At 41.4% G+C, this 22,811-nt stretch overlaps 1 protein-coding gene across 1 annotated transcript in view; it reads left to right on the top strand.

Annotated features, from left to right (window-relative positions):
• The window catches only part of LOC117497103 (collectin-12-like), a 36,432-nt gene that overhangs the window by 3,776 nt on the left and 9,845 nt on the right, over window positions 1–22,811 (top strand). The window contains exons 2-4 of the mRNA XM_034148995.1: window positions 2,500–2,745; window positions 3,872–3,922; window positions 22,675–22,797. Of these exons, the coding sequence (XP_034004886.1) occupies window positions 2,739–2,745; window positions 3,872–3,922; window positions 22,675–22,797 (181 nt within the window). The 5' untranslated portion in view covers window positions 2,500–2,738. The remainder of the gene's footprint in view (window positions 1–2,499; window positions 2,746–3,871; window positions 3,923–22,674; window positions 22,798–22,811) is intronic.

The raw sequence follows: 22,811 nt of genomic DNA, 5'->3' as shown, positions 1-22,811 counted from the left end.
TTTAAAGAGGACGCTAATGTCACTTTTCTCAAACTGTATGGTTAAATCCTGGATCATACTTCCTTCTGTGAGAGAAAAAGCAAAATGTCTTTCTTTCTTTCATGCCTCTAGCACCAGCGACTGTCCTGCTGCACACAAGACAATCTGAGTTCTTATCATGCTATCTAAACATGGCAGCAACAGCAGCGTGGTAAATGTGGAATTCCTGTGTGCTTTCTCAGCTCTCTGTTAATCTGAGCCCACTGCTAAAAAGCCTTGACCCAGCAAATGAGGTCCCAACCCCTGAATGAGGACCAGCAGGAGCAGGGCTGGTAAGATACCTGACCCTCAGCTGCTTTTTATCAGCCCGCCGTGCACGATCCCTATCTGGCTCCTAATACCAGCCTGCTGCTCCAATTATGGCCGACAGTAAAATAACAGTTTTGAAGCCTTTAGGAAAACAAGTAATTAGCCGATTTATCATCTCAGGCTGGTCTGGAATCTAAGATGTTGAGGCCTGGGTCAAACTCCAGCTATTAGCACTGAGCCGGGGTTTGAAGGCTCTGTTATCCAAAGAGAGAATAAAAACAGATCTGAGTTTGATGTCTGTGTCACGTTTTTTCCTTGAAACTCAAAGGGTTTTAGAGCTTGGACAGTTGGTGTTATCTGTATCTTTTCCTGTAAATCAATGCAATATAACCGAGGGATGCTAACCTGCTCTGTGGAACCATGAGTCTGTCTTAGATCTAGTCTGATGCAGCTGTTGTTAAGCCTTTGATCAGTGATCTGCATCTGCAGGCCGGAGAGATTATGGACACAGGAACTGTTGACATTTTCACAGCACCTGGAGGAGTCAAAGGGGAAACGGCCACTGCTGCCTAATTATGATGGATCGTGGTCAGTATTGGCGTCCATAGGGACTATTTTATGTAAATTATTGTTTTAACTAAAAGTAAACAATGTAAAGATCTGTATCATCCAGTGAAAAAGTTAGGAGGAATAATATGTATCACAGCAGAGAAAATGAGTCTGGTTTCATGTTGCAAACCCTAAAGGGAGATAAAGGCCAGAGTTAACTTATAAATTAAATTAAATAAAGTATATTTACATCATTAGGTACGTTTTTGCTATATAATGATGTCCAAAAATGTTGTTTTTATCAAACAAATTAGAATGGATACTTAATTTATAAAAATCAATTTACTCCAAGAATACTATTGTCTTATTTTCTTGATTTTTGTAAAGCTTTTTCTTTGTTGTACAGATATTTCTAGCAATTTCCATTAAAAAAAAAAAAAAAAAAAAAAGAACTAGACCACATTGAAATAATTTAACTGTGCCGTTTTCTTATCTCTTCTTTATGGAGGATTTATAAAAAGGTCTTGAAAATATGTAAATGTTGGCAGTATTACAGGAATGTGAGATTATTGTGATAATTCAATTGATAAAATAACCCAAACCACATGAGTAACATATTATGGAGAACCATATGGACCTAAAGGAATATCATATGGGTATGAAAGTGATTTTCTGCCTTAAAGGAAATGAGATGTGAATATGTAAAAACACAGGAACTGCACTGAAATGTCGCGTTTCGGTGTCGCTCCACCTCCCCAAACCTTTGAAATGATCTCTAATGGGTACCAGATTTTCACCCGGGGACGCGATTGCCATCAACCCCCAGTAACTTAATCTCATCTCCGGCTGGATTACTGCAGCCCCGCACGACGGCCCGGGGTCTGTCCGCACCTCCTCCATCCCCACAGGGGGAGACTCAGCAGGGGGGGACGGGACAGGCACTGGTATGACTTCAAAAACCTCAGCTGGACAGTGGTTGAGTCCAAACTAAAGTGTGGACGATTTAAAGTTACAAAGAGAAAGCTACAGAGAAAGTTTGGGGAAACCGGATGTCATGCACTTTAGACTCCAAAATAAGAGTTTGGTAGGTTGGCCTTTGTTTTAGGGTAGACGTGCTGTGGGGTTGAATATAAGCAGATATAGCTAAAACAACCATCTGTTTTGGACATTTACTTGAAGCACATTTATGGCCTTGCATATGTGTGGTTAACTGTGCTGTATCTAGGTTAACTTTAGGAGTTCTACTGGCTTTATTGTAGTAAACTTCGGAAATGGTTAAATTGTTTGTACAAATTAAACACTGTAGCAACACCTGTTCAATGGTAAACTTTACTTAGCTTTAGATTGAATTGTGTTACATTTGAATTTAGGCTTATGTTAGCTTTCCCTCACCTAGCTTGGCAAACGTTGTGCTATACTGGCTGCTGGATTTAGCAATTTATCACATTCAGAGACATGCTAAACAGTTAGAGTGAGAGTACATTACCTGGTTAAAAAAGGACATTTATCTTGATAACAAAAGTGATTCTTCATGAAATATACTATGTTTGCTTTATTTACAGTGTTACGAAACAAAAAACGATTCAATTCTGAAAGCGACACCGGAAGTTTATCGTGTTTCTCTGTGTAACTTAACACTTGTAGCACGTCTTCCTCCTTCAGGCTCAGGGAACATCACATCACTCCTGCAAAAACTCCTCTCAAACTAAGCGAGCAACAGGACAGAGGCGATGGGATTTTAAACTGAGGACTCGACATGAAGACATACTGATAGTTTCCTTGCATACGTTTGGGTCGTTTTCTGCGGAGCAAGTTTACACCTTTGCACTGGATGCTGAGATGCGCAGAAAGTGACAGGGGTCCTCATCTCTTCTTCAGTGCTCAACGAGTTATAAAACGCCATGAAAGGTATGTTTCCTTTACGTGTATTTTATCCCTAAAGTGTGTTTCCCCCCAAACGCTCAGATTACACCTATATTTCTGTGGGTATTTATTTGTGGTGCGCAATACACATCTGGATGACATTACGGTACTGCGGTGCAGAAGTTGTGAAATACTTGGAAGTCTCTTTTTTCCGTCCACTACTTGCATCTCATTCAAATATATATGCACCAAATTATGTTTGCAGAATAAGACTGCGTAAAGGATTTATTTTTGAAAACTTGTTGAAGTTGGGAGGATTGAGATGCTGCTTCCATTCAACTTTACCATTGTTAGGAAAAGTTCCTGAGTGGCAGATGACCAGTGAACGCATCTTGTAGTCTCTGATGTTTAATTACAAGCCAATTAGTAGCATTTGACAGCACATTATTTGACTTTGAGCACCTTTTAAATAAAATATCTTATTCATTTTAAAAGTTTAAGCTGAGTTGATATAGCACCCTAACCCACTCTGACCCCCACAAACTAACACACACTCAGCTCATCCCTCCCTGTCTCCCCCACTCAGTCCCATCTGTTTACCATTACCGGTGATGTTCTCTGTGCTCTGCTCCAGTCTTCAGTATAGTGCAGCACAGTGTAATTAGGGTAACTGTCAACAATGCAGAGAAACCGCAGCCTGTGGCTTTTACAGCTCTCTGGACCTCCTATCTCCACACACACACATACACACACACACACACGCACGCACGCACGCACGCACACATACACACACAGACACACAGACTATAGAGGATACCCTACTATCTTCAACCAAACGCCTTGTTGGCTGTCTCCACTCAAACAGAGATCATTGGACTGAAGGATTACATGATACATTCTTGGCTATGTGCAGTTGCCCTGTAGTGTCTGTTTTATTTAGTTTGAACTATTGCATTATTTACAATTATTAGATTAATTTAATCAGAGCCATTCTACATATTCAATACCCAGTACAAACATTTCCAATCAAACAAACACACCTACAAAAAATGTACACACAATAAGAAAAAAAAAGTATAGACTGAGTCATGATATTGTGGGACACAATGTATGTATCCTCAGTAGCGCACATATGACCTACTCATGTTTTGTTTCTGATTATGTCACACAGACGACTTTGCAGACGAGGAGGAAGTACAGTCTTTTGGATACAAGAGGTTCGGTGAGTGAAAAAGTGATTTTTCTTAAGATAAGAGCGCAAACTTGAAACACTTTGAACTTTTGATTGTTTTCAAACTAAAATGTTGTCGATAATAGCTACAACTGTTTGGCATTTTTATTTTTCCTGTTGTTTTTCTTAAATTACCTTAGGCATGTCGGACTAATTTAATGTTCTCGCGAGCACAGAAGACACATCAGGACAGATAGCAGACTGCCAGAGTTAGCTTTGTTGCTAACAGTTCTGCAGGGTTTGGGTTGAACATAAGTGTGGCTGACAGTCTGTGAGGTCCGGCTCACCGCAGGCCCAACGACCGCTGACAGAGCTCACCAGATCAAGAGGTTCCAGAAAATCTCTTCTCTCTTTGATCCACTTAAACTGAGTCTCTCAAACGCGTTGACTCACACAAACATGTCACAGGACCTCAAAAAATGTGGAGTTACTCAAATTGTAGTCAATGTACGGTAAATCTTTCTGTTGTGGTGCAGACGGGGTTCACATGCATTTGGTCTGTGTACAAGTGTAACACATGCACCACGAAAGCCCTGTAGCTTAACATTTGGATTCTAAACCTTTGAAATGTAAAGCCCACATCTGAAGACAACCTTCCAAATAAATGAGAAAAAAAACATAATATGGCATGAAACAAACTGGGCTTTTAATATGTTATGCCACTGTCAACTTAAATCCCCAAATAAATATTCTGCTTACCCTCACACATCACTGCCTGCCATGTTGTAATGTATTCAGGGTCACATATCTTTACCACATGCTTATGAGCTTGTATTGGCTCAGGGTTGTCTCCCACATCATTCGTTTAAAAAAACGATCCATTTTGTGTCACTGCATGCGAGGGAACTTTAGCTAAGTTTTAGGTTTTTTTCTATTTCATGATGCGTTGTGATTGATGTATTCTAAAACACATTCAGATATAAAAGAAAGCTTTGTATGCTAGCCAAAAAAAAAATTCAAGCACCACAGTAACTGGTTTACATTAGCTGGCTTATCGTGAACACAAAGGACGTTTTCCCATTGGAACACTGGAAGTGACCCAGACAGACCAGAGTGATACAGATAAACAAGGGTCAGTTCACACAAATTACAAACACTTACCTCGAGTGGCATCCAGCCATGCAACCAGTGTTGGTTGTGTTTGTTCAAGTTTGGGGATATCTGTCACTGTTATTTTAACAAATAGTTCATATGACCAATATCTTTGGGGCAATATGTCTGTATGTACATTTGGCAAACTTACCCTTTAAAACATCTTCTTCCATGGCAACTCAAATATTATCCATTCTGTCATTTTCTCTTGTTCTTCTTAATGCAAGAAGCTCACAAAGTTTGCAATTGATTTCATAAATGCACATTTGTAGATCTTACATGCTGTATTTATGATCGTTAATCACAAATACCTTTTTCAGTCAGTCTGTTTAATTAATCCTCCAGTTGCTGCTGTTGGGTTTTATTTAGGCATATGTTCGCCATCAAGAACATGCATTCATGCTTTTGGATGAAAAAAGAAAAAACTGGCAGCAAAGGTCAAATGCTGTGTCACACACACACTCAAACACATCATTAGTGTTTTCCTTGGAGACGGAGCGTGTGCTCCATCACTGTTCTGCTGGTTGAACATTGATTTGGGATCAGGAGCCTGTGTGTCTCTGTGTTTATGGTGTTGCTGCAGCATGAGTCATTCACACACAATTCGGCGGAGGTCCATGAGAGTGGACGTGAGGCGGTGGACTGCAGCACCAGCTGAGAGGAATTCAAACTGTGTTAGAACACAATCTCTTTTATCCCAGTCACCCGAGTAGAAGCATCCTGTTTGTCTTTCTGTGTGAGCGCGTGCTGTTCCCGCTCATGGATTACATTAGAGAGCTACAGGCGCCCAGCCAAATCACACTCACTTTTAACTTTATTCAATTGAACTCTTGACATTCGGAAGAGTAGGAAGAGAGCGCTGCTGATCTCAGGGGTACGGCAGCTGTTTGGAGGGGCTGGCTTCGAGGGTCCTCCTCCTCCTCACCACTCCAGCGGCTTTGTTGTGCAAACCATCACAAACCCCCATTCTTCCACTATTAGCACTGTAATCTCAGTGCTCAGGGGGAAACAAGCAGTTATTTCCAGATCCATGTTTTTGCTTTAATTCATTGCCTTCTCCCAGGAGGCTGATAGTGTTTCAAACTCTGTGATGTGTCAAAGCTGTTGTACAAATCTGTGTCATTACTGAGAACACTCAATCAATCTTACTAGTTTAAGAAGGGAACATGGATAAAAACTAAAAAGTGCGTATGATAACAGTAGACTTCCAAATGGACTGGAAAATTCCAAATTGTTTGGCGCAAACATGTGCAACTCTGTTGTCCTTAAGCAAGAAGGATGATAAGGATTGTTAGCTTTTAGTTTCCTTTGCTTCAAGGTTTGATTGTTGGCTTCAACTTCCATGAAAATTGTTTGCGAAGATGTTACGCACATTATTGCATTATAAAGCCAAATCTGTAATATCAACACATGTAACAAGCAGCTAGATTTAGTGTGACAGTGTTGTTGAAATATCTAAGTAAAAATGGCACACACACACACACACACACACACACACACACACACACACACACACACACACACACACACACACACACACACACACACACACAGACACACACACTTGTTTAGTGAATTCATCTGGTAATCCCATCCCTCTCCCTGCCAAGTTTATCCGGGCCGGAACTGCTTCCACTGTGCTCAAGCTTTAAACATATTTATTTTTCAGTGGGGGTTGACATAAGAAGGCCATCAGAATAAAATGAAAATCAACCTGAGCTTTGGCTGAACTCTTGCAGCCCCTTCAGAGCTGGTATACTCATTGATCATTGGCAGTCAACACTCACCCCTTTGCATGACTCAAACCAGGAGTCCTCCAGTTACAAAAAACGTTTTACTAAAGATGTTGAAGCTACAACTGTCACCGGCTCACCAAAGCTGGACAATGTAAGTTCGGAAAACTTCCTCTTGTCCAAAAAGCTGTTATTTTGGTGCTTTGGATCACTTAGTACCATCCATCCATCCATCTTCTCCTGCTTATCCGTGGTCGGGTCGCGGAGGTAGCAGTTCCAGCTGAGAGCCCCAAACGTTCCTTTCCCTGGCCACATCAACCAGCTCTGACTGGGGGCTCCCAAGGCGCTCCCAGGCCAGCGAAGAGATATAATCCCTCCACCTGGTCCTAGGTCTACCCCTTGGTCTCTTCCCAGCTGGACGTGCCTGGAACACCTCCCTAGGGAGGCGCCCAAGTGGCATCCCAGGTGCCCGAACCACCTCAACTGGCTCCTTTTGACGCGAAGGAGGAGCGGTTCAACTCCGAGTCTCTCCCGGATGACTGAACTTCTCACCTTATCCCTAAGGGAGACGCCAGCCACCCTGCGGAGAAAACCCATCTCGGCCGCTTGTATCCACTTAGTACCAATTGATCATTATTAAATTACACAGGCTGATTGTGAACATTTCTAGACCAAAGTGGAATAACACAACCACTAAGATAATTTGTGTTCACTTTATCTTACTTAATCAGTATGTATTGCTCTCTCTCTCTACGTGCAAATAACTCACAGCTAATTACAAGAAGATCAGGCTTCTGAACTATGAAAATCAGGATAATAACTGCCAGCGATATTGGCACATGAAATGCTAATGGCAGCCATTGGAAGCATTGTAAGACAGTGGTAGGATTTTCCTAAACAAGATATTTATGTTTTTGATGGACAACAAAAACGTACAAGGTTTTTAGATTCAATACAGGGCAATTGTTTTTTTCTGATAGCAAAGTTAAGTCTCAATCCTTTGTTTAAGCTAGCATAGCAAGTTAGCAAACAAGTCGAAAGGATCTAAGCCAAATTGTATATTAACTTATGTTGTAGCAGTTATAAACATGTCATGTTGGATCATATTGCCTTTCCTAATGTATTGTTCAAGAATAATTTGGCAAAACTAGATTTCCCAAGGGGGTATCCTTTAAACAGATGAATGCAAATCTAATTAGAAATACATAAAACAGATTGAGGCAAAGTCAGTGAGCCAAAAAGTGAATTGAATGACCCGCTGTGAAATTAAAGTTGCTTGAAACATTACGTATTGATAAAAAGTAGCTGCCAGAATATCCTCATATATACATGTTTCACCATTCAGTGTGTACAGTTGACACCATCGTTCATATAAATTGCATTCACCACCATCCAGCACTGGCTCTCATGTGGTATTTCTCCATTTATTTTTACTGGAAGCAGTCGGTGTGCAGGCAGGAGTCAGGGCCAGTCATGAACTAATGGAGGCTTGATTACTCAATGCAGAAGGTCCTCCTGGGATCAGCACTGTTGTCTGGATGGGGGTCTTACTCCCTCCACTGCAGTGTCTCCTGTTCCCACACATGTGGGTTAGAGGAGGCCGGGCTCTGGAGGTTTGCGGCCGGCGTGGAACCCAGAGTGCACTAATCTATTTCCTGCACTTGTTATGGTTTCTCCAGCGAGGCCCGGAACATTCCTTGAGCCCGAGCATGGCGTTGGGGTGCCTGGAACCAGCTGTGTCAGCACAGCCAGGGCTCGGTTCAGTCCGGTGGGTTTCTTTGGCAAAGAGCATCCCCCGGTTTCACAACCACCTTCAGCTGTAGTGATAATGACACTTCGCCTACCACCTCATCCATCGTGGTTAACATGGAAACAGACATGGTTTTGTCAGACCCTGACACCGTTAATACATACTGTCATGTGATACTTCGCAGTGTGTTTGTAAGAATGTATGTTGAGGATTCTTATTCACTTTGCTGTGGTTTCTTGGCCAATTTTTAAAGAGTTGTGTTGTGGGTTTCTCAAGTTCTGCCTCTTAGTCCTTTCTTAAAGTTGCATGGCAAGTTCTGATCACTCAATACTTTGGTAAAGCATAGCTTGCCATACCACTTTTCTTTGGTCCTTTCAAGTGGGCATGCCTTCGCAAACATATTTATTCTATGTGTCTTTTTTTATTAACCCTCTTTCTTAGCTGGTGATCATAGTAGAGGAATAAGCAGTCAAAGAGCTACAGAAGACTCTTCCTTCCAGAATTGGTTAAGACCAAAACAGAGCTAAAAATATAGAATTAATTTTTTTATTAATCTGATGTATAGTTTCTGTCCAAGCCCAACCCGTTCAGAACCAGACACTTGTGACAACATCTCGTTACTCCTCATCTATCAGACTAAGGAAAAAAACAAAAAATAACTACCCGGCCTAACCTGGAATGGATTGGGTCAAGTTGGGCCAGATCCAGTTCAAACAGACAATGAAGTTGAAGGAGCCGTTGTAGGAGCTCCAGATGCAGAAGTACTTGACCTGAATCTGCAGCGGGTTAAACACCTGTTGTAGAAAGCGTGGATGGCAAAACACTTACTGAAGTCACCTGCTCAAATGAGGCGGACCAGCAATAAAACACTTGGTTTGTCATTGACTTTCAAGCAAGTACATTTGCCTTTAACATAATAGGAAATAATGCAATAAAATACATTTCAGGTGATTTCAAGGCCAACAATGTGTTTTACAACTTTTCTTTAAGCAAACCAGTTTTATTCTTTATATATGTTTTCCGTGTGTAAACTTTAACACCTGTTCCTGATTATGTATGGTTTACTACCCCACACACCTACTGTTCGGTGAGTGTCATTAAAAACAGAATGGTGTGCTATTGCTTGGTTGGGCTCTGATGATGATGATCCTGCATCAAAATGTCTTCTGATTTCTCATCTTCTCTGCACATGGAACATTTTCTCATTACATTTCATCCCATCCGGTGTCATGTACAGAAAAATCTCGATTGTTTTTGATTCTAAGAATTATTTCAAGTCCTGTTGACCGGACACTTCACCCATCTTTGATGGTTTTGGAATCATTCATACCAAGAAGGTACTTTAAAATCTGTGCAGAGCCCCAACACCTCCAAGCGCTATGGAGAAAAATGAACGAAAGTGTTGTGAGTGAGAGAAAGAAAAATGTAAGCAGACAAATTACATTTCCCAAGGAGACACCAAGAAACATTGAAGGACGGGATTAAAATAATAAAGTCAGATGTCAGCCACTGGCTTACAGAAACCACCTCCATGTCTCAGTTTCACATGTCAGACTTAAGGTTTATTTACTCTGTGCCGGGAGAGGAGAGTTCACCCTGAGATTTTAGAGCGGGCTGTTAAAACTCAAGCCTCTAGGTGTAAACACAAAGATGATGTACAGACCAGGGATGAGGGATTCCTCGTATCTGGCTTTGGGAGAATCTCGCACCAGCGGACAGACGGGACGGGAGATAACACCAAGATGCTGAATGAGCTGGAGGAGAAGGGGGCTCCCGGCGAGGGGATATTTGATCCCAGGAGATTCAAAGGGGAGTGAGAAGGAAGTGGGAGAAGGTGGAGGAGACGCAGCCGGTTATAAGGGAACAGCAGGAAGTTGATAGATGGGTTTGGAGGCTCATGAGAGGAGCTTTTGAGAGGAGATAAGAGCGTGTGTGTGATGGTAGTAGTTAAAGAAAAGGGGAGGGAGTTGTAACGGTACACGATCCAGCTGGAACTGTTTATCTAAAGCACAAACGTACACACCTTTATGACACAAGAGCAACTGCTCTTACATGGCCTACACAATTAGTACATCGTTAGTTTTGAGTGTGAGTAATGATGAAAACTGCCGCAGTGGGTTTTAGTCATTACTCACGCTCTCCTTTTGGACGCAGTGTTATCTCTGTTATAATTCAACCCTTTCAACCTGGAATGCCACAAAACTGTCCGTATGTGAAGAACGGCCTCCAAAAGGGGAAATGGCAGGCGATCACAGGGATTTTATGAATACATCATTTTTCTTCTAGTTTAATAGTACAGACTAGGATAATAGAAGCAGGGGTGGAAAGTACATTTCACACATGCTGTCTTCAAGCATAGGGTATGGAAATGGAGGTTTATGAATTCTGTTTTCATTTTTCACACATGTACATAATGAAATTTAGATTCTGCATTTCCCATCTTAGTATTACGTGCCATTATATCATGTTTACACTCCAAACTTTGAACGTTCGGGGAACTTTTAACCGAAGATCCTCTGGTTCCCAAACCAAGTTCCAACGAATTGAACTACTGTTGCCCTATCTGCATAGATCACAATATGTGTATATTACTATATACAACTTATAAACATAATAACACAAACATCAAACCGATCAATGTAGCAGTAGACTACATTTTTATTAAAAGAGATGGCCGGAAGAGAAGATTAAACAATGTCAGTTCACTACCAATAGGGCTGTTTGCCCTTAAAGGTACAGCGGTGACAATATTCATAATGTAGCATACACTTAAACTGATATTAATATTGTTATGGGGGCTTAAACACGTTTTGCTGCTGCCCTGTCCACAGCATTACATTGTTTAGCTTCTGTGCTATAAAAGTCACTGGATAAGTACCTCATACAACCCACACAAATCCGGACTATCCCTCTAAGTAAATTATCTGATGGCATGTTTCAAACCGGGACATCAGGTAGAGAAACTACAGAACAATACCTATTGTAACATCAGTCAGTTCCGAGGCGTCCTGTAAACTGTTCCCACCTTCTCTCTCTTTTCCTCTCTTTCTGTTTTGCCTTCATTAGCAAAATAAAACAGCAGTAAAATGACTCCAGGCAGATATGCAGAGCAGGCGTCGATCTGTGATGTTTTTGCCAGGAATACACATGTGCTGGTAGTTAGCTGCTATTTCCAATCTGGCCTGTGATCATCCGAGTGTCAATGACTTCTCTGACTCACCTTTGAGAGTGAGGAAAAGCAGCAAGGTCCCTCTCCGCTCACACAATAATAACCCCGGTGTCCTTGACGCGACCCACACGCAGATGTCAGGGGAGAGTTTCTGCAGTTCAGTAAGTAACCTATTTAGGAGTCTTTAAGGGGGTGTTTAGACAAGGGGCTCTGAGTCATTGATTTAATAATTTAATAAAAGAATAGCAGAGAAGGCGCTCCAAGACACCTGCGTTCTTTTAAAGCCTCCTGTGAAAAGTATTGCGTTCACATTTGGCTAGCTGCAGTTCTTTGTTCTGCGGGGAACATTCTTTTACATTAGAGACTACGTGTGTGTGTGTGTGTGTGTGTGTGTGTGTGTGTGTGTGTGTGTGTGTGTGTGTGTGTGTGTGTGTGTGTGTGTGTGTGTGTGTGTGTGTGTGTGTGTGTGTGTGTGTGTGTGTGTGTGTGTGTGTGTGTGTGTGTGTGTGTGTGTGTGTGTGGTGTGTGTGTGTGTGTGTGTGTGTGTGTGTGTGTGTGTGTGTGTGTGTGTGTGTGTGTGTGTGTGTGTGTGTGTGTGTGTGTGTTACAATAACCTAACATTACTCTCTTGTAACACAAACTGTTCACTTTTGCGAGTCTCCCGTGTCCACCATCGATGAAAGTTCTCCAACACCTCCGGCCGCAGAACACACAGGCACACTTTAACAATGACTTTGGGGATTCTAATTCCTCCTCTTTTTAGTATAAGTAATAAAACCTCCTAAATCTGTTATTCCCAGTCCAAAATGTTAATGAAAGGGGGGGGAAAATGACTGTGAGCGTTGCCAAGATAAACCTACAGCTTCCTGGTTTGCAAAAAGAGTTGAAGCAGAGAGGAACAGTGAGGAACTGCTCCAGAACTCTGTCGGATACATAATGACTATCATATTTTCCATGTGTGGTTAGGACTGCAGACAGAGGGAATTCACTAAATCCATTCTGGGACCTTCCATAGCATGATGCTTGTTGTGCATGCATATGGTTAATTAATTATTTTTCTCACATAACTCTGCAGAGTTTGTGTTTAACGTCTGTATTCAGTGACTCCATACAGTACAGTGTGTTCAGTGTTTCAAAGTTGCCATATATGGCACTGCAGTTTACAGTAAGAGCAATTTACCCCCCAAAAAAGTAGGGGTCTGAAGATATAACTGATAAGAAAAATACTGAGTGGACAAACTGTTTATTTGACAATTCACACTACCATATATGTGTAATGTACATTTCCCCAGGCTCCACTGTTGTTTACTTAATAGAAAAAAAGTTTTGTCCCCTTTTACGTGTTCAAAAAAAGTTAATTTGTTATTGTATTTAACAGGCAATGGGAGCATGGGTCACATGTGATATTGTAATATACATTTTTTAAGTTATAAGGATCTCACACAATGCTTTTCTTCTCACTTTAATATAATTGCGCTTGTAAGTATTTGGGTTATATACATTTGATATGTGTAAACTGCCTACAGTAGATTATTGAGACCGCCTTTTAGCATTCCTAAATATTGAATGACCTGAGTGATGTGAATATATACAGACATACTGAAGTTGTATATAATGTATCTTATTTTCTTACCAATTATGGTGGTTTGCATGAAAACCTACATTCTTTATGGACACATTTCCCCGTCTTTGCATAGCACACATTGCTAAAACTCTTGATTACAAATACTTTGTGGTAATCAGATCTTGCTGTTTGGAGTAATAAAGTAATTGTTTGATCCCTGTGCAGATTCTTCCCTCATTCAGAGAGGAGTTCCCCCCCTGGCACTTCTAGATTCCCCTAAACAAACAGTTATGCAAAGTAATTTAAACCCATTGTCTGGTGTTGATTACCGCTTTCAGTAAGCGGTGTGATTCACAACCCAGATGTCAGACGGTTCCTCCTGATGCTTCGTCTTGACTTCAGGCTGCTCTGAGGTAGAAGAGCGTGCCACCCTCATGTCTGGAGTGTGTGTGTCCGACCAGATTTTGGCAAACAGAAAAACGTCCTCTTCTTCCTGACCAGCGGCAGGATAGGAGGCTTTGTTGTCATTCAGACTGACAGACCACACCCCCGCGTCCCACCGCAGACGTGGAGGCCCACCCAGAAGCAACTCCAACACCCATGATGCTGCATAACAGACGGCAACTCCATTGTTAGCCACCTCAGAGATCATCTTCAGACCTGTTTTCATATTCTTACTTGCTGAGTCTGGAGAAAATGTGTATTATGTTGACATTCTGAAGTTTCCACTTTCTAAGCAAAGCATACTTCATTCAAAATATCCTATAAATATTGTGAAAAAATAGTGTTCAGTAGAGTAAAACAGAGTACAACCTTCCGAATTTGCATATATTTTCACCCAATCTGTCTTTGGGTCCATTCTAAGCCCCTTTGAGAAAAGTCTAACCACCTAACAACACATGAACCACAGATAAATTCCTATTTTTCAGCCCTCCATGTCTCCACAAAGCCGCTGTTGAAATGATAGAGCCTCCTATTACAAGCAACTCTGAAAATCACAGAGCGGCTTTCTCCACAATAACCATAATGTTATACCGACATCACCCACAGTAACACCAGAGCAGAAACCGCCGGGTCGGATAGAAAAAGGTCAAGAAACACATTTCCTAGAACGCACACGGTGCTCTGTTGAAGTCCTGTCCTCCGTCCATGTGGCGGTGTCAGCGATGGATGTGGCCAACATGGTGATGAGTTTGGCTGATGGGGGCATGGCCTGTTAAAAAGAACTTGCCCATTGAGATTTTCCATAACCGATTTTCTGTCAAGTATCCCAAAGATCTGCACAGCTCTTTAAAGCCTTCCTGGTTTTATCTGGCATCCTCTCAGCAGCACTGGAACTGTAGTTTAGTGCACTTACGTTTCAGACACTGTTTTAGTAGGACATAAAGTGCGACAGTAGACTGTTACAACAGCTGAAAAATGAACTGCCATTGGCCACTTTCTCTGCTGATTATTTTTAGTTTCCGATGTTTAAAGAACTTTCAGAAAGACTGGAGATGGGATCAGGCTCAGAAATGTTCATAAAATATCGCAAAACAACAGCAACCTGGTTGACTTAAAAATCGTAAAACAAGTTGTCTTTGACCATTCAACTAGTGGCCATTATTGGTACTGCATGTTTCCATGACCAGGATAGTGTTTTGGGTGTACTTGCAGGTAGATTTAAAGTTTTGGATACAGTGCAAACAGGACAAAAAAGAGGGAGGTTTTAATGCCTCGATGCCATTTTGTGGTTTATTATTTCAGCTGCGCATCAGAGGAAAAAGGTCACGCTATTTATTTTATTTCTGGTTTTCTCCGACCGGCGACATTTAGCTATTTGTTTTTCTTTGAAGTACTTGCCAGTTCTTCGTCGGCACTGGGGGTCTTTGTAGTGGTTTTCACATTTTGACAGGCACCTGAAGCAGCCAGCTGGAGATCCGGACATCCATCAGGTTTCAGAGACAGAAATTCTTGCAGCTGAGACAGTCTACTGGTATTGAGAATGCTGACTGAAAGAAAGCAACAGATTCTCAGATTTTCTTGTGGTGCGATGTTATCTGAAAGGGAATTCTTTTTTTTCAATGGCAGCTGACTGAGGACAAACAGACGGTTTTTCATTGGAAGTCTTTTGTTTTTCTTGTCCTGCGCTCCCGCATTCTCACTTAGAACTCACTTCTTTTTCTTTTTTAGCTGATGGTGTTGTCTTTCCTTCAAAGTTGAGCGTAGGCAGGCTATCAAATTCTGGATACTAATGTGATGGTCATTAACTAGAGGGCCACACACACACTCAGACAAAAAGAAACACACACACACTTACTGGAGAGCTACAACGTTTTTGGGTTCTTATGATCCGATGTTTTGCTTTGTAACTAAAACCCAAGTCACTCTGTTGGGCCCCAAATCCCTTAGCTGAGACCATTCCCGCACCCCACTCCACTGTTGATGTAGTTTTCTGGAAAGACGACCTGTTTGTGTAACTGCAGCGAGCGCTGAGTCTTTGCAGAGCCGTGCGGGGCCTCCAGGCTCGTGGGGGGGGGGGGGGGGGGGCAGGGATGCAGGGCAGGAGGATGCTGCCGCGGCCTGTGTGCCTGTCTGAAAACTATTTTGGAAGTATTTGTTTGTCTACCTTTACTATCAGGTAGGATGAGGCCGTTTGGTCCGTGTCCTTAAAGAGTCGCATGGTTATTTTTTTACTCAGGTTTGATTAATCCTGAACTTTAACATTAAAGCTGCACTAATCAATGTTTTAGTTTTATCCTCACATCAAAGTAGAACCAATACGTTTTAGTGTCTTTCAGCTAGTTGTTTTGATTTTAAGCGAGTTAGAACGTGCATGAAAAAGACAATCTCCTGTTGTTTTCCTACATGTTTGAAGGGGAACATTTGGAAAATGTCGGTACCAGATTCTCTGTACTCTGCCAACAAAGCTAAAACGTTATACTGGGAGGTATACTGTATGGAAATGGTGCTTAATTAACGCTAATGTTACCCTGTGTCTATTGCTTGTCTAAATAAGCCCCTGTTACACATTCAGCGTTATAACTTTATAAGGTGATAATGCCAGGGTTTTCCGCAGGCATTAGCCTATCACCTTATAAAGCTGTTACTGAGAAGGTGCCAACAAATGAATGCAGGTTTCAACATACACAGAGATTTTCAGTGTCTTTTTACATTGTACAGTACACTAAGTGGTGGCTCGCTGATGTGTGTTTATCCACTTAGTAAGCCAAAATACAACCAAATGTTCAACTTTTTTCCTCTTTCCTTTGTGTAATGGAACCTCATAAACCTGTCACTGAATCAAAGCAGATCGGACGGATGAATTTGATCTTTGGGTAAAAAAAAAGCTCTGTTTTGCTCTCCCACTGCGAGGCGGCAGACAGCTGGAGCCAGGAAGAGCTGCTGGAAGCTGCAATATTGATTGCATCATAATTTGATAATGCCTTTTGTTGGATGTGATCAGTCGGACATATCCTTTTTTTCTCTCCTTCCCATGGTGACCTGGCCCATGTCAATGATCCTGAGAGGTTCTTGGCTCATGATGTGAAAGGGGTTACTGGATTAAACGGTTCGTCATAACTTTTTTTCCACCTCTTCGATCTTTAAACCATTTTGCTTTCCCACTATATCTTCTCACATTGATCCTTTTGAGCATTGGCCTTGTCTTGACTGTCTTCACTCCCCCTCTTATTTCCTCATTGCTACAGTATGAGCATCATGCCCCCCTATCTCCTATGATGGAGGCGTATGGTTTCCATCACATGTAATAAAAGAGATGGAGCCTGAATCAGGCCACACATGGAGCTGGGATGGTGTCAGTTTCCTGCAAGGGCCCCAGAGCCATCCCATGAACTCAGAACCCTTCGGCCCTAATTTTGTACTTCCTCTCATTGCGTCATTGGCAGGTACGGCCTCCAAGTGAGCGCAGTGGGCATGCTGTAGAACCAAGTTTATTCTCCAAGCTGTTAAACAGTCAGCTATTAGGCGAGGTTACCATAAAGCCAGGACCTCCGCTGCGAGGGAGCTTTGTTCATTGGCTGTGTTTGAGGAAAATCCAAAAGTATGACTAAAAGAGCTGTTATTAATGTTTTTTTAATATTACATTTCCTTTGCCGGCAAGCTTTCTTCTTTTTGGCTACAAAGTTGAACACAGCAAGATAAAATGACATTGAGAAATTACGGATGCAGATTTTACCAAGACAGGTTCAGGGACAATAGGTACACCATGGAGGCTAGGAGTTTGAGAAGAGCCAAAGGGGGGGCTAATTATTCAAAATTGTGTCTTAATGTCACTGATTTATGTCCAAAAACACACACACACTTGTGCACAGCGTCGCAGCACATGATTCAGTGCAGGCCACCTCACCATGCCATTGAGAAAGCTGAGCGCTGCATGACTCATTCATTGAGCCATCATCTCCCTCCTGACTGTAAAACATCTTGGCTTAGATTACAGTGTATCAGAGATCTTGTAAAACTCAAACTTATTTCTGTTGAGTAATGAAACACAGATGGCATGAGAGATGACTGTTTTTTGAGAAAACAAGTGAAAACAAACAACAGATTTCGACATTCAGTGCAAATAAAAACGTCATTTCACATTCAGCACAGAAACTCTTGACAGTCTGCTATCCAGATGTGGAGAAAATGAATTATCTGCATTAAGTATTGGATTTCAGCAACTTGTATGTCATTATAGCCTATTTTAAAATAATCTGGGGACATGTTTTTGTTTCCAGACGACAAAGTTGCATATGAGAAAGATTGAGATGGTTGGACAAAATGTAGACTATCCAACTTTACCCATTGTGTCATATCAGAAAACTGACTTACTTTAAAGCGTAGTTGATGTCCCGTCAATAGCGGTGTCATATCAAAAGGCGCTTGTTTCATTTTGAAGGGCATGGAGATATTTTGTTGTCTGATTTGTTGTGTTTGAAAGTTACCTCTTCTTCTTTATGTTAGGAATTTTTTATATTTTGCTTGTATCCTTTCAAACAAAACATTTACTTAGTTGAAACAGAGTATTATCCCGTTCTGATATAGTTTGACTTATGGCTCAGAAAGGACTTCTACCATTGCTTGCCTGTAACTCGTCTCTTTGTCTTAAGTGCCAGTTATAGTTCAGTGATTGCCCTCTTGGAGTAATCTGCACCCTGCTTCCTGGAAAGGGTTTGAGTGTGTGTTCAATGAGGCAATAATCCAAATCACAGTTTGTGTGACCTCAGCTCACAGCTTTGTGTTTTCATCCGTTACTATAGCGTCCCTTCTGCTATTTACAGTAAATAAACGTTGTAGTTTAATGACCAGGGCCCACGCACCAGCCCTGACTGGCTGTGGGAATCATTTGGAACTCTGGGGCATGTTGAGAAGAACAAGATGATTTTGGTCATTCTTTGTTTTAGGAAATAAGGTTGGCGAAAGACGGAGGATTGGAGACACTTAATTATGACTAAAGTGAACCCTGTCCGGTTTTATTTCAACATAGAGGTTTTGCAGGAACAATGGGTGACTTTATCCAGGCAAAACAAACAATGATGAGGGAATCAATTTGGATTAGAAAACATAGTTATTTTGGTAAGGCTCATTGTCTTTTCAGCATAAATGTAGTTTTGCTATGAGCAGTAAAAGTGTTGTTGTCAGCTTGTGGTCAGAGCATCCTGGACCATGGCTGCTTTTGTGGTTGTGGTCGGTCAGATTTGACGGTGTGTGACTGCGCAGGCGGAGGGGAAAGATGACGAATCAGAGTCAGTTTTAACGACGAGCAGACAGACTAGAGGAAACCGAGCCTCTGATTTTAAACTGTGAACAGGGAGGTCAGTGTTTACTTAAGTTTTTCCACAATCTGCTTCGCATTCTCTTCTTCCTCATTTTGAATGTTTAACAAAAAGCATGTCACACTGGATGTTTCTTTTTGAACCTCTCCACATCGTGACTCTAAATGTAGCCAAACGTTATGTTCTACAAACCTCAAGATATTTTTTACTTGGTCAGGATTTGTGCATCTGGGCCCCGTTAGTGTGACAGATATTTGAGAATGTGTGAACGACTTTCGTCTTGACTGTCTCCAATCCATCTGGCCATTTCTCATGTCAACAGCAAGTCAGGGAATGTGGAGAGGTGCCATAACCATAAGGTCTCTTTACTTAATGATGATGTTTGTCTATATTTGAGTCCCCTATAGACTATCACTTATGTAATGCATCATTTATTGGGTTCCTTTTTTTAAATGCAAACTGTGATAAATCTAGCTTTTTCTTACAAAAGTTGAAAGTAGAAAAAGTAACAATATAATTTACATCCATGTAAGCATGGTTTTAGTAATTCGCAGGTTATAGGACACCAAATAAAAACTGAGTTACAATAGTAACACGAGTGGTATATAGTGATGTCACTATGTTACAGAGGTAAACAAAGGAGTCCCTTTAACATCTGGATGTCTTTTTTCCCTGTTGGTATCATAATTAAGGCTGCTTATTCGATTTTTGGGACTGGCATTTAATGGTTGGATTTATACTCCAATTACATTTATTTATTAGGTAAAGCTAGTAGGGCTGTACGGATAGTATATTATATCAGCAGAAATTCGCTTTTTGCTGATATATCATGTTGGTATATATGATAGATAACACCAAAAATCTGCAGAATATTTTTCTAGATAGTTTGTTCATGTTACGCGTTTAGGTTTTTTATAAAGTTCTTCTAACAGATATATCGTTTTTGGATTTACTCCCAAAGATCAATATCAATAATGTCTTATTGGGCTCCTGGTATAGTTCCTAGTAAAGCCACTTACAGTATATTAACTTACTCAAAATAAACCTGTCAATAGAATAAATGAATGGCAAACGGCATCTCGAAGGGAAGGGAACAAGCCCTTAAGTCTTAACTTATGCGCATGACATATGTAGGGACATCACAAGGAACCATGTAAAAGGGACAGGAAACAAATAAAAACCCCACCAATTTGAGCCTAGAGCTTAACTCAGCAGTCCCGTCCAGCATCTGTCTCTACTCCTTTTTTTTCGTACTCATCCAGGAAGTGCCCCACTGGGAAATGAACAGCACGCAGGTCACAACCCCTGATAAAGCCTTAGACAGCCCACTGGTGTGTGGACTCTCGGGGTTGAAGAGACTACAGCTGCTCCATCTGAAGTCTGTGTGCTCACGGAGGAGCTGTGAAACTGAACTCTGTCCTTTTGTTGTTGTGTTGTCGGCCACGTTTTTTGTGTTTTGCCAGGTGTCCTCCATATTTGACAGCCAGCACAAAGTCCTCCACTTATCCACTGAGCATCTGAAGATCATCAGTCAACGTGCAACGAAATGGAAAATCCTTTTGGCCTGTGTAATAGTTTATTCCCTTACAAAGTGTTGTGGTATCATTTCAGCGCAGCAGATTTGTAAACACTGTCAGCCTGTTTGGATTGGAACTGCACATTTGGGGCAGCAGCGCTTTGATTACTGTGAACTGATGAACCGATACACTCGCAATATTGTGGAAGCATGCGAGAGCTGACACTTCAAACATGTCAGCACTTATGAATGATTCAGACATGCAATCATTTATCGTGGCTGTATTCCCAGAGTGCACTTCTCTGCTTACAGTTAAACCGGTGGCGAGGGAAGACTTTGGTAACTCCTCATACACAGCTGTGTTAGCAGCTTTGTGCTTAGTAACTGGCTCCACACCCAGAGCTGAAGCTGTGTTTTCAAGGATAACGTTGATGCACTATAAGGCTCTTTACACATAGAGCATCAGCTTGTTTTAGGGCTCTAATGGCTGAGGTCACTCTCAGGTGTGTGTTGCAATAAGTAAAAACCAACAAACCACCACAGATATTTTCTTCCCATGACTCTACAGTTTTTGTCGTCTTCTTGCTTATCATCATGATTTATTTTTTGCCCCACATCATTTTAGCTTTGGACATTTCTTTTAGCAAGAAATCCCTTATAGTTGATCCAGTTTATGTAAAGATGTCATGCACTAAGATTGATTTCCAAATGTTTCAGTCCAGCATGAAGCAAAACGTAAAGACTGTTACTTGGCCAGAGAGGCGGTGGTTTCATATGTGTTGGCAAAGGGTTTAAACTGTAGATTACATTTCAACATCTTTGTCTATGCTTATTCGAAGCTTTGAATCAATATGATCACTGAATTATCTTGGACCTATCTAAACTATAATGTGATTATATGTCAGTGTTTTGTTTGTGGGCTTTCACCGGACTGATGAGTTTTTAAGATGTAAACTAAAATCAATACATATTTGAGTTTGAAAAACCTATTCTTTATACCAATTCCTTAGACTATTTATTTTTGAAGAAACACTCTGGTGGACAAACAATGTAGAACGGACACTGTTTTTTGGCAGCCGTATAAACTATTGTATCTGCGGTAATCAAATGTCTACGTAAGTTCTACGGTAATACAATTCAAACCATTTTTAACTCAGTTAAAACTAGCTTTTTACCGTTATTTGGAAGTTCTCTCAGGTTGGCAGAGCTTTCTTGAGACTTCCCTTCCAGCTGGATTTGGTGTTTAACTGAGTACTTACACCGGGTGATCATTAACAATCCCCTTACACTCATAACATTGAGTCAAGTTGTTAACTTTGGCATCTAAACTCCAAATAGAGGCCCTGACCATTCAGTCAGTGCTGGACTTTTAATTTATTGAAGTATTACCTCATGTATTAAACTAGATGTGTGGTGAAATATTTGGCACTGAATGGTCCTGACTCTTAACAGGTTGGGCATGTGACTCACGGATGGTGATAGTTCTGTATTGAACCCTTTGTGCTGCCAGGTTGAATTAAAGCCATTCCTTCATATTGCAAATGTAAAGTCAGTTTCATTCCAGGTACTTGAAAAACAGAACGCCCCCCCCCCCCAAACCTTTCCACACACACTTCCTGAATTGAAAATGAAACGCAGCTGTGTTCCCGTCAGCGCTGTGGATCTCGCCACTCATCTGTCATGAAAAATATCCTCGGAAAGAAGTACTCCACAAGTGTCCCCGCTAGCTAAGGCCTTTTTAGTTTTACTCCAAAATCCACTAACGCTGCCATAAGAAGATATATATATATATATATTTGACGTTAAAAGTACAAAAGGTACATTAAACATTGTTCCTTCAGTCTGATTCTTTGTGCACACAAGAGAACTGAAACAGAGGAAGTTTTCCGAGTGGAGCCTGAGTTCAGGAAAATAAGCTTGTCGCGGAGTGTAAACAAATCAGTGGGGGGGATTGTTTTTGTGTCCCCTGCCCCTTCACCACCCGGGCCCTAAGGAAACTGCCGGACTCTTTAATGTAGACTCCAGGACTGTTTGTCCAGATGTGGGACTCCTGGATCTGGAGAGTCCTCAGCTAACACCAAATTCTACCCACATGTCCTTTTAAGACCTTTCTGTTCAGGAACAATGTATTATATGATGATGTCTTCTTTTTGTATTCAGGGATCCAGGAGGGCACCCAGTGCACCAAGTGTAAGAATGATTGGGCGCTGAAGACCTCCATAGCTCTGCTCTATGTGCTGTGTACCCTCCTCACCATCGCTGTGGCTGTGCTTGGATATAAAGGTAAGAAGGCCCCA

Source organism: Trematomus bernacchii, unplaced genomic scaffold, assembly GCF_902827165.1.
Source record: "Trematomus bernacchii unplaced genomic scaffold, fTreBer1.1, whole genome shotgun sequence".
Lineage (NCBI taxonomy): Eukaryota > Metazoa > Chordata > Actinopteri > Perciformes > Nototheniidae > Trematomus > Trematomus bernacchii.
Note: the sequence above shows the minus strand (reverse complement) of the source record. Positions and strands in the feature narration are given on the sequence as shown.